This window comes from Mus pahari, chromosome 20, assembly GCF_900095145.1.
Source record: "Mus pahari chromosome 20, PAHARI_EIJ_v1.1, whole genome shotgun sequence".
Taxonomy (NCBI): Eukaryota; Metazoa; Chordata; class Mammalia; order Rodentia; family Muridae; genus Mus; species Mus pahari.
Window position 1 is genome coordinate 39,751,249 of NC_034609.1, and position 11,839 is coordinate 39,763,087.

The 11,839-nt window shown below is 44.4% G+C and overlaps 1 protein-coding gene across 1 annotated transcript in view; it reads left to right on the plus strand.

The window, feature by feature from the left end:
* Positions 1-7,273, plus strand: part of Dynlrb2 (dynein light chain roadblock-type 2) — an 11,879-nt gene extending 4,606 nt beyond the window's left edge. Inside the window, exons 3-4 of the mRNA XM_021220754.2 lie at positions 6,147-6,314; positions 7,029-7,273. Coding sequence (XP_021076413.1) covers positions 6,147-6,314; positions 7,029-7,072 — 212 coding nt within the window. The 3' untranslated portion in view covers positions 7,073-7,273. The remainder of the gene's footprint in view (positions 1-6,146; positions 6,315-7,028) is intronic.
* The last annotated feature ends 4,566 nt before the right edge of the window (positions 7,274-11,839 follow it).

An 11,839-nucleotide genomic window follows, 5' to 3' on the forward strand; every position in this document is an offset into this window, starting at 1 on the left:
AGGTGTAACATCTGGGATAGCAGTAGGTGTAACATCTGGGATAGCAGTAGGTGTAACATCTGGGATAGCAGTAGGTGTAACATCTGGGATAGCAGCGTTTGAGGAAGAGGAGACAGGAGCTTCTCTGGGGCTCCTTGGTCAGGCACCTGGATGAATTCGTAAGGTCCGAGTTCTCTGAGAGAGCGTTTCAGTTAAAATTAAGGTAAACTTGGTGGGTTAAAGATCCCAGTGGGAGCCTCTGGCCGACACATGCACCCATGGGCACACATATACACCACACATTAAAAAAAAAAAAAGAAAGAAAAAGGAAAACCAGCTCTGCTGGGATGTATTATGCTGAAATTATAATTATATTGCAATTGCGGCCAGCACGTCACTGGCTCATGCTTCCTGAGGACTCTATGGCCGGAGGCCCCCTGACCTCTTACTGTTGTCTGGTGGTAGCAAAGTCATTGTTACCACCCAACTTCAGTAGGTTACCCTACAGCCCTGTTACACTGCTCTACCTACGGATCAGCCCACCCTGATCCAGCGTGGCTGCGTTTTAACTGGTTGCCTCCACAGAGACCCTCTTTCCAAACAAAGCCCATCTTCTGCAGTTTAGGGTGGGACTTAAATTTCAGAGAACGCCTCAGCCCAGCACAGACGATCTCCTGTAGCACCCGGGCCAATGCCACTAATGTGTTTCACTTCAGCGCCTTACTAAAGCACCCATCGTGGTGGTGACGTGCACCAGATATCCGAAGAACATCACGCCCGTGAGGGAGGGGAAAAAAAGACTCGGATCCAAGACCAAACTCAGGGGATGGAGTAACAGGGAACGTTTTGGGGATCATTTCTATAGCCAGGTGCAAATGAATACCCCAAGTAAATGTGGGGGGAGGGTGGGGGATGTCCCTCGTTGGTAGAGTGCCTGCCTAGCATGAATGAAGCCTTGGGTCCTATTGAATAAATAGGGCATGGAAAGACATATCTGTAATCCTAGAACTGGGGAGATGGAATCAGGAGTTCAAGGTCATCCTCAGCTACATAAAGAGTTTGAGGCCAGCCTAAGGTGTGTGATGCTCTGCCCTGTCCTCCACTCCCCCAAAATGCATAAAAAGAATGAGAAGGGAAAGGTTCAGATGTCAGAGTGATGCTCCCCAAGCAGCAAAATTAGAAGTCACGTTTGCTCTCCTGCACTTCTTGGTGAAATTTTCTCTGGGTCGATGGTTGAAAGCAACAACAACAAAATGTTATTTTGTTTTGTTTTGTTTGTTTTGATTTGTTTTGTTTTGTTTTGTTTTTCGAGAAAGGGTTTCTCTGTATAGCCCTGGCTGTCCTAGAACTCACTTTGTAGACCAGGCTGGCCTCAAACTCAGAAATCTGCCTGCCTCTGCCTCCCGAGTGCTGGGATTAAAGGCGTGCGCCACCACGCCTGGCCAAAATGTTATTTTTTTAACACCATCAGCTTTCCTCTAACTTCCACTAGGATAACACCATGTCAGGATTCAGGGCACTCTTCAAGGGTTGTGGAAACTTGGTTTTTACCTGAAACCAAATTAACAGTCTCCCCCAAAATCTAAGCTAGGGGCTTATCTTTTTGGTGACATGGCTAATGACCAGAGCAGGAGCAGGGGTGTTTCCTGATGGCACATGGTGTAAGTTGCATGACCTGAGTCTAGCAAAACACTCACTCTCAACAGTGTACTCAAGTGTAGCTGGAGGCGTCTTTTATTACAGTTCAGCTTCTGAAGCCTTTCAGAAGGCCCGGACACTTGCCTAGGACACAGTTACCACCCTCCTGTTCTCTGCCAGTGGTTGCGGATGAAAAACTAGTAGACGATGAGTTAACATCTTCGTCAGCTTGCCTTTGTGGTTAATTAAGTTGGCCTACAGTGTCTATTCATCCAAATGGCATCTCATGCCAGGTTGTGTAGTAAGCCTTTGCTTTGTTTTTAAGACAGAGGCTTCCTGTTGAAGACAAGCAAGAGGATTACTCCGATTTGTTGGTTCCAAGTGGTCTAGGTTTGGATGACAGTGGACTCTTTATTCATTCTAGCTTCCCATTTAGAACATTCACTGTAATACCGTTATGCAAATATCTACCTCCCAAGCACTCAAAGCTGTCATACATTCTTTTACATATAAGATTTTATGTATAAGCTTAAATATTCTTGACACATCCAACAATTCATCGTCTGAATATCATTAGATTTTTATCAGCCATACAGCTGATTCCTTTTATTGTGAAATACAATCTACCCACAATTTGCACACGGCAAATCAAAATAATGACTCCCAGCTTTCCAGGACCACAGATTTCATATTTCAGAGTGATGCCATAAATCCAATACTACCAAATTTTAAAACGTTCATATGTTCTGTTCAGGGAACTCCAGTTTGGAAACATCTCCTTCCAAAACAAACCAATATGCAACGACAGGTTACATAGTCTTGTTGATAGAAGTCATAGACTGAGAACAGCCCAAATGCCTGTCGTGAGGACAAGTGGGTCACGTGTATAGCAAGGCAGACCCTCAACTGCCTCTTAGGCAAGTTAGCCTTATATTTCTGAATCAAACAATCTCCCAAAGGTCTTAAATGAAAATATTAGGGTGCTATTAAAATACAGGCCATACACACAAATATACATTCTTGAAGCAAGGTGGTGAACTGCCTGTCCTTAGATGAAAAAGAAAATAGAGAACAAAGCAGTCGTCAGTATTTCCTGATTGTTTGCACAGTTAGATTCATGCATACATTCCAATATGGAAGACAGACAGAGGGCAAGGCTGAGGCGATATACCACCTAGACCCACAGATTGCTTACCTTGCAAACATGAGGCTCTGATTTCCAACTCCCTGTACCACAGAAAGAAAGAGAGGGGGAAAGATAGGAAAGAAGAAAGGAAAGGAAGGAAGGGAGAAAGGAAGGGAGGGATGGAGGGAGGGAGGGAGAGAACGAGGGAGGGGGGAGGAAGGAGGAGGATGAAGGGAAGGACAGAATTAAACATGGATTATAGTAATCTCATGAATGATAATTCAAAGTAGTTTTCTTTTCTTTTTTTTAAATATTAGGTATTTACTTCATTTACATTTTAAATGCTATCCCCAAAGTCCCCTATACCCTCCCCCCCACTCGCCTACCCACCCAATCCCCCTTCTTGGCCCTGGTGTTCCCCTATACATATATAAAGTTTACAAGACCAAGGGGCCTCTCTTCCCAATGATGGCTGACTAGGCCATCTTCTGCTACATATGCAGCTAGAGACANGAGCTCNGGGGNTNCTGGTTAGTTCATATTGTTGTTNCACCTANAGGGTTNCAGCCCCNNNCANCNCCTTGGGTACTTTCTCTANCTCCTCCATTGGGGGCCCTGTGTTCCATCCAATAGCTGACTGTGAGCATCTACTTCTGTGTTTGCCAGGCACTGGCATAGCCTCACAAGAGGCTGCTATATCAGGGTCCTCAAAGTAGTTTTCAATCACCTTTTGAGTATTCCTGGATGTCTATGTGAGAAACTAAAACCTGTGATTGTCTCTCAGGCAGGAAGTGACTGAAGCCTTGAAAGCAGAAGGAGCTGGGTTTGGTCCCCAGTGGGTGTGGCGGTGCTCACTTAGATTCCCAGCACTGGAGAGATAGAGACAGGATTACTGGGTTTGCTGGCCAGCTGATATACCCTCACTTAGGAGCTCCAAGTCAGTGAAACACAGCCTGTCCTGCAGGTGTACAGCATCCCTGAAGGTGACACTCATAGTTGTCCCTTGGCCTCCACATGAACTTCATACACATGCACGCACTAATATTATTTTTGGCTTTGTTTTTAGAAAAGAGTTGGCCTCAATCTCACAACCATATTCCTATCTGAACCTCTACAAGCATTCACCACCACTCCCAAATTAATAATAAATTATAAATTAATTTTAACTGGTACAAAGCAAGAGACCACTAAAGACTTCTTGGTTGGTTGGTTGGTTGGTTGGTTGGTCGGTCGGTCTGGGGAGCTGGGGACAGAAGCCAAGGCCTTACATTCGTTAGGCCAACTTTTGCCACTGAGATGAACCCCCAGCCCTGACCTTTTGACTGTCTGCTTTCAAGAGTGAAAGCATCCTGTTCCCACAGTTGTGCATGTGTTATCCAGAAAGGTGGGCTCTGTTATTAATTGGCCTAAATTATGAACAGACAACGGAAACTGCCAAACCTTCTGATTCGCATCTATGCTTTGAACAATTTATTTGGGTTCTACCTCTTATCCGGACACTGAGCCACTCAGACTTCAGTGATTGTCCGTGTATAAAACAAAAACTGCCCATCCAAAGGTCTCTCTAGAATTGGGTGCCTGCTACACTGCTGCCTCCCACTGGCTACAGATGCATGTGTTGTGACTTCTTGGCTGTGAAAAACAAAAACAAAAACAAAAACAAAAACAAAAAACAGGCTTCCCTCTGGGGAAAGTGACCAAGAACTAAAATTACAGAAATTAATGGTTTTGTATGATGCCTCATCTACAGAATAGGTTGCCCTGTGAATGCTGAAAACCCTCTTTCCTCCTCTTCCTCTGCCTCCTCCTCCTCCTCCTCCTCCTCCTCCTCCTCCTCTTCCTCCTCCTCCTCCTCCTCCTCTTCCTCCTCCTTCTGATGGACACTGCTTGTGGACGTTGTACATCGTGGTGCGCACTAGGCTCCGCACCACGATGTACAACGTCCACAAGCAGCCATTTGGTGACTCATAAAACTTTGGCCATCTCCTCCTCCTCCTCTTCCTCCTCCTCCTCCTCCTCCTCCTCCTCCTCCTCCTCCTCTTTTCTCTTCCTCTTCTTCTTTTCTGTTCAGGAGATGGAAAGTAAATCTGCTTTAAAATCAAAACTGACAGTCTCCCAGAGTTTCAGGAAGACTGATAAAATTATACAATGGTGATTCTCTAGTTTTGAAAAAAGGCTCATTGTCATTCATTTCTGCAGCTATGTTTTATGAAGGAAAGTGCCACTTTGGATTTTTGTTGACCAGCCCTAATTCAGATGCTTAAGGAATTTGACGACGATCTGATACAGACTCTTGTTATGTGTCCCTCCCTTAAGTGAAGGCACACTTTGAAATGAAATCCCTGGAGTTTCTGCCTGGGTGGTAGTTCTCCACATGGAGGTTATCTTCAATCAGATATAACACGCACAAAACATCAAACGAGGTGCTGAATAAGAGGCACTGTACTGGGTGGCCCAACCAGGGCTCGGTGGCTCTGAACTGGATTGACTCAAACTCCAATATTTGTCTGGCTAGAGTTTTTTAATTAAATAGATTTAATCTCTTTTACTCTCATATAGTACTGCAACAGAGTGAACAAGAGGCCACATTTAATAACGTTTAAATAAAAAGTAAGCATAAACCAGGGACACCTTCCCAGAAAAGTCAGTCTCCTTGCTACCATATTTTTCTCACATAAAATTCAAGGTTTGCAAAACACTGTGGGAGGAGTTAGAAATTTGGAATGCCCCTGCTGAGTAGACTCTCTGGCTTAAGTAGTGCTGTCCCTTTGTGGCTCTTGTTTCAGAGAAGCAGAGAAATTCCATGTTACTGACCACATATTTCATAAGTGGGAAGTCTTGCAGAATGCAGAGAGATAGAGATATACATAGACAGATAATTACAATTAAAATAATCAATTAACAGCTTCCAGACCATTTATGCGTGAAATATTCACCACACATTCACTATTAAAAATTTAAAATACCAAATGCCCAAGTAATACACCGATCCTATTACAACATATGCATAGAACAGGAGTGTGCAGAGATGAATGGTAATGTCAATGGCATTATCAACAAAGGAAGCTAGCATGTTCTCACTTAAGTGATGGGAAGCCACAGTCAAGTCTGTAAATACAACCTGACTCAACTATATTTAAGACTCCACATAGAGACAAAAAGATGGTAGGACAAATAATAATCTAAAATTGATGCCAGCTGGTAATAGCCACCATCCACCCGTCTTCTGCCATTCGCAAGGATGAGTGACTCCCAGTAGTTTTTTATATATATATATATATATATATATATATATATATATATATATATATATATATATATATATATATATATATATACCATGTTTACAATTGGGGACAGTGGCGGGGGGGGGGAAATAACCCCAAATTAAATCTCATCATAGGCATTCCAATCCGAACAACCCTGGACAACTCCACAACGGTTCAGTATGCGGGTCTTCTCCACCAGCTGACCATGAAAGCCAAGAGCACAGTCAGGGACATTGACCCCCAGAACGACCTGACTTTTCTTAGGATCAGATCGAAGAAACACGAAATCATGGTAGCCCCAGGTAACCGGACATGTCGCTTCCTCCTTAAAATGCTTTTCTGTCTTACTGGTTAAAAAACCTTGTTTCAAAGACTGGGGGATTGTGGAACCTTGGTGGAGATAATGGATCTTAGTATGCAACGTGAGGTATAAAGCTCTTTGATGACAAAAACAAAGTTTGATTCAGAAGAGCCAAACTCAAAAGTGGTATGAAATTACCAAAAACAATTTGGCCTCTGAACAAGTTGAATTTTATCCCCGTACACTTACTAGTTATCAAAACGGATGCTGGAAACGGACTTTCTGGGTAGTGGCCGAATTGGCCTATCCTGGGGCTAAAGTAGGAGGTGTATCCGAAGCCTGTCTGCCTTACCTCCCCAGGAGGTGAGTGTGACCAGCTGCTCTACGGGAAGACACAGCCACAGGGTCACTCCCCTGGAGGAACTGTGTTCCCAGTGTTTCTGAATAATCGTGTTACAGTCACGAACCCAGCAGATAGCACATTACCACACCAGATAAACAGGTAAAGTTTTATCTGTTACTGCACACGAACACTGCTTGTATAATACTCATCACAATTAGCCATGCCCAGGGACAACAGACAAAATGCTGCACCAGGTCTGTGTGTTTAAACTTTTCCAGTGGTCATGGGAATTCTGGTGCGCAGCCACTGTCTACACTAGCTGGAGTGTTTGTAGAGTAAATATGAATGAATTAACCTCATGTTTCTCCCCAGATAAGGAATATCTTCTGATTGTCATTCAGAACCCATGTGAGTAGACCTGCTGTGGCCAACCCTGTCCTCGTGATGATACCTGGAAGCCCTCCCCTCCCCTAATCCCTGATACTGTACCCTGATTGAATCCAAGGATGTGCTCTCCTGTTTTGACAATGGAACTGCTCTACATGTTTCCCTAAGTCCCCTTTGACTGAATTGTGATCTTGTACTTTTGCTGTATAATAAAAAAAAAATTTTCTGCTATACATGTCACTGTTTTTAAGTAGCATGCACATGTGTGCTACACACACAAATTAAAAACAAACAAACAAAAACTATAGTATCGGTTGTTCCCAGGTTAAAAGGAACAGGGAGAGAAACAAAGAGTGGTTCTCAATAGAGGTCATCACTGCTACCCAATAGCTTTGTCCTTCACAGAATCCCTCAGGCTACTGCCTCTTGGCTAAGGAAACCAAGAGTAGATGTTGGGCAATGCTGTATACACACAAGGCTGAGAATAACTCCAGAGAACTTTGTCTTTACTAAATATTTAAAGCATTCACAAAATGCAATAAACATAGCAGGTTTCCATGCATGCTCACATCCATGCAGAGTAAATAATTACATTTGGCTACATGTGCTTTACACCCTCCTTTTTTTTTTTTTTATAACCTTTTAACTTTGAGATGACTGAAAATCTGTGCAAGGGAGTAAAAAGCAAAGGTAGTGCACCGTATGATTACAGACTGCTCAGCTGAGACCCTTGTCATAAGCAAAGAGTTTTCCTCCTCCTTCATCCCAATGAAGGCCGGGTACCATCATACAGTACGTATCGGTTCCTGGACAGCTTCGGGAACTATCTTCTGATAAATACAGCACACACAAGATCTCATTAGAATTCAAAAAGCGAACAAACCCATTAATGGGGAAGGTGGTCCTGTCCCACCTAAGATTTGCAAGATTTCAAAGCTGGAGAGGACTAGAGAGCTCACCTGCCCCAGCCCCTGGTTCCTCAGGTAAGGATTTCACCTGAGCCAAATCCAGGTGTCCTTAAGACATCAGGTTTGTGAGCTTGATGTGGTCTGGATATGTTCTTGGAATTGGCACACATGCCCTTTATTGGGGCACTCATGTCAGATCCCTCCACAGCCTCCAAAATTGCTTTCAGAAGGTACAGAATTGCATGTGCTTTTAAAATATGCCAGAAGTAATATTTGAGTCCTAAATCTGTCACCCGTCTTTAGTTTCCCAGCCCACCCAGAGCTCATGAGCAGATGCGTGGCTAAGCGATCAAGCCACTTCCTTCTGTGGGGGCCAGTCAATTTTTTTCAAGCCCCATTTGAGACAGAGTGGTGTGAAACCTCTGGCAAGCACAGATGGCATCACTGCAAATGCCAGGGCTCCATGCGGACCTGTCTGGGGGCTCGTCTGGGAAGGAAGGCCCTCTGTCCCCCTGGGCAGGGACTTGCAGAAGTCTTCCTAGATTTAAATTCAGAGTCAACTGTGACCCTCCGTCTGGACAGAGACTATGGCAGAGAAAGGTGGACCTTAACAGAGCCAACGGCAACTGTAGGGGATGTGGTCTTGTGAAATTTGTACCATGTCTCTGTTCCAGTACATGAACCCCCTGTCCCCTCTTAGATTCACAGCATCACAGGTAAGGAGCCACATTTCAAAGATGACTGCACAAAAATACTAACCAGTCCAGGTTCATCCAAAGTCATTGTTAGATTTTCTGTTTCCACTGAGAAACGCAAGCCTAGGCTCATGCTGTTCCTTTTTCTAATCCTGCTAGCTGTAAATTTTACCTGAACAACAGGAGACCTGTTTATAGGGTCTCTGGAGAATCAGATCCCAGCCATAAATATTAACAATAATGGACCTCAGAGTCAAGCTTAACAAACCAGCTAAGAACGCATGCACACACCCTTAGCACCATGCACCCCCATCTTCATCTCTGAAGGGCAGAACCATTCCACTGGAGGCTCTTAGGTATCTGCCGAGAGCTCTGAGGCTGCCTATCTTCTTCTAAAGCCAAAATTACCACACGGTGTGCATGTGCACATGAATGCAAATGACTATGGAGACCAGCAGAGGGCAGCAGATCCCCTGGAGCTGGGGTTTCAGTAGCTGGTTGTGAGCTACTCTGTGTAGGGAAAACCAAACTCAGGTCCCCTGCAAAAACACTGGGAACTTTTAATCCCTGAATTATCTCGCTATCCCCTTTCCTTGGCTTTCAAAAATTATTACAATCATCCCCAATTATGTGTTTGGCACAAAGCAAAATATCCCCATCCCCATGTTAGAAGGTCATGGAATGTTCTTGAAACAGGAACTGGAGAAAGTGCAGATAAACTGAGCATATTTATTCAATAATATTTGCTCTTATGTTTTTAATGAGAAAAAAAAAAGGATGATGTTTGGGACGACAAAAGTTTTCCATGGGGTGGGAAAAATCTCCAAGTAAGGATTTAACGAAAATAAAACTATGGTTCACATCCTGAGAATGGGAGGGGTCTCCAGCCTTCCCTTCAGCCTTCCCTTCACACAATTCTCTCTGATAATGGAGGAAGCTCAGAGATCTCTGGATAGTTTGGGACATTCAAGGCTGGCAACACTCTGCTAGGCCCATGGTGGGGAGTTGACCCATGTTTCATGAACGTCTCCTGCTTCCCTCAGAGATCAACACTGACAAGCAGAGTGTAGTCCTACCAAAGTCAACGCGGGAAGCCAAGGACTTTCTAGGGGTTAGTTACAGGGCAGGGGTGAGGGGTTACTTCATAGTAGCATGGGTGGGCCCCAAATCAGCCACATCACCGAAAAGTCTCACCCCGCCCAGTATGGATGACTTCTTCAAAGCTGCATAAGTCGGCTCTTCCCCCCTCAGCTAGCCTTCTGCACTCTGTATCTAGCATCTCCTGGGAACACAAGAGATGATATGTTTGGAGGATTCCATTGTATAGAAGTGTGCACCAAACCATCCCTCAAACTCAGAGGGAAGAGGAAGAAGGCTTCTCAGGTCCTCTGGCTTCAGACCCTATGGAGACACCTGGCCCTCCTTTCCTTTCAGTATATATGACTTCAGAGGTCTCTTGATGGATATCCTGAGTCCTGAACCCAGGCCACATGCATGAATTGAAAAAAAAAAAATCTCCCTCTTTGCTCACCTTTACAAACATGAGACACAGCAGAGTTGAAATGGTATGGCAGCTAAGTCTCACTCTGCTACTAGAAGAAACAAGAGCTCCTTTTTTTTTTAATCTCAGGTTCTTGTCTGCAAAAAATGGAGAATGTCCACTCACAGTGGCCTTGAATTCTGATATGGTATAAATGCCAATTGTTAATCTGAGCCATGTACACCCATGGTGGTCCTGATTCCTGATATAGTATAGATGTCTATCACCACCACCACCATCATCATCAATTAAAACATGTTTAGCATAATAAAGTCATACACTATATCTCACTGTAGCCTCTCTGTTCCTCTTTAGCCATATGCACTAGTATAGGTTCTAGTACTAGTACAGGGTTTTGTATCGCTCCTTGGCTTATAGTTTAAATTGCATTTCTATATTCTTACCTAGAACTTACCCTGATTTTTAAAAATATCTAAATGCGGTTTCTTACACATGTTCAAGAGTGCACATCCTGCCCAGATGAGGCCAATAAGAAGATGGATGTATTCCCAATATTTAGATTTAGAGGAGTCAGAGAGGAAGTCTTCCTCGTGGCCGAGCCAGCATATGAGCACATGCTGGGGACAGCCAACTTTCCACAATGCTCAGCAGAAGTGCTAGCTCTCAGAAGGAAAGAGGAGAGAGCAACGCAGAAAGGTGGAGGAATCCTGCGGCTTCCCTGTTTTCTAGCTTCTCAGATGCTCTTGACCCTTGGATGTTATGAGTTGCCCCTACAGCTTTACATAAGAATTCCTCCCCGTGTGGAGTACATTTCTAGAGTGGATTCTGTGGCCTGAAACCCGAAGGACCTTAACTAACAAACACATGCCATATCTGGGTCACCTCCGGATGCTTTACTCAGATACAGCCAAGGAAGCATCTTGAGCCTGGGGGCTCCCCAGGATGAATGCATTCACCAGAGATCTGAACAGATGGGGCATGGTCACCTTCTTCTCTGCTCCAGGACAAACCCTGTAGCTTTGCTAGACAGGAGTGGGGTGTTAATGAACCCTCCAGGAGGCAGAGCTCCAGGGACAGGTTGGGACTCAAATGTGGCTCTCACTGGGAAGCAGGCTTTATTATTTTTAATTATGAAGCGACCTCTGCCTCCAGCAATGACTAGAAAGATTGGATGGAGAAAAAGCAGCCATGTGCCTGGTTGGTTGTTAAACACAAAGAAGTCTGAACCATCCAACTTACATCTGGCTTTGTACCTCTGAAAATGTCCCTTCTTCCCCCACCCCGCCCCCTTTCAGCATATACAACTTCAAGACTCGTTCACTGGGTGCCTTAGACTCTGACCAGTCTCTGCCGACACAAACATCATTTGGATGTATTTGATCAAAACAGAGCAGGCCACTGTCAAGATCATCTGGAATGATGGAGAGCCACATAGGAAACAGAGAAACACAAAGCAGACTCCTCCCTTGGCTTCCCTTCCTGTCCCCTGGTCCCCACTAAGCAACATAGTACCCAACATAGAATACTGTTGGGTAGCCAAAGAGGTTTATCTACCGTCGTCTCCCAGCACTGCCATTGATCGTTTTAAAGATGAGATTAAAAAAGAAAGCAGGAAGAAGAGAAACAGCACCTGACGACATTAGATGATCATCTACTGTGGGGTGGCCGTGTTGGATTCATTCATAGATGAGA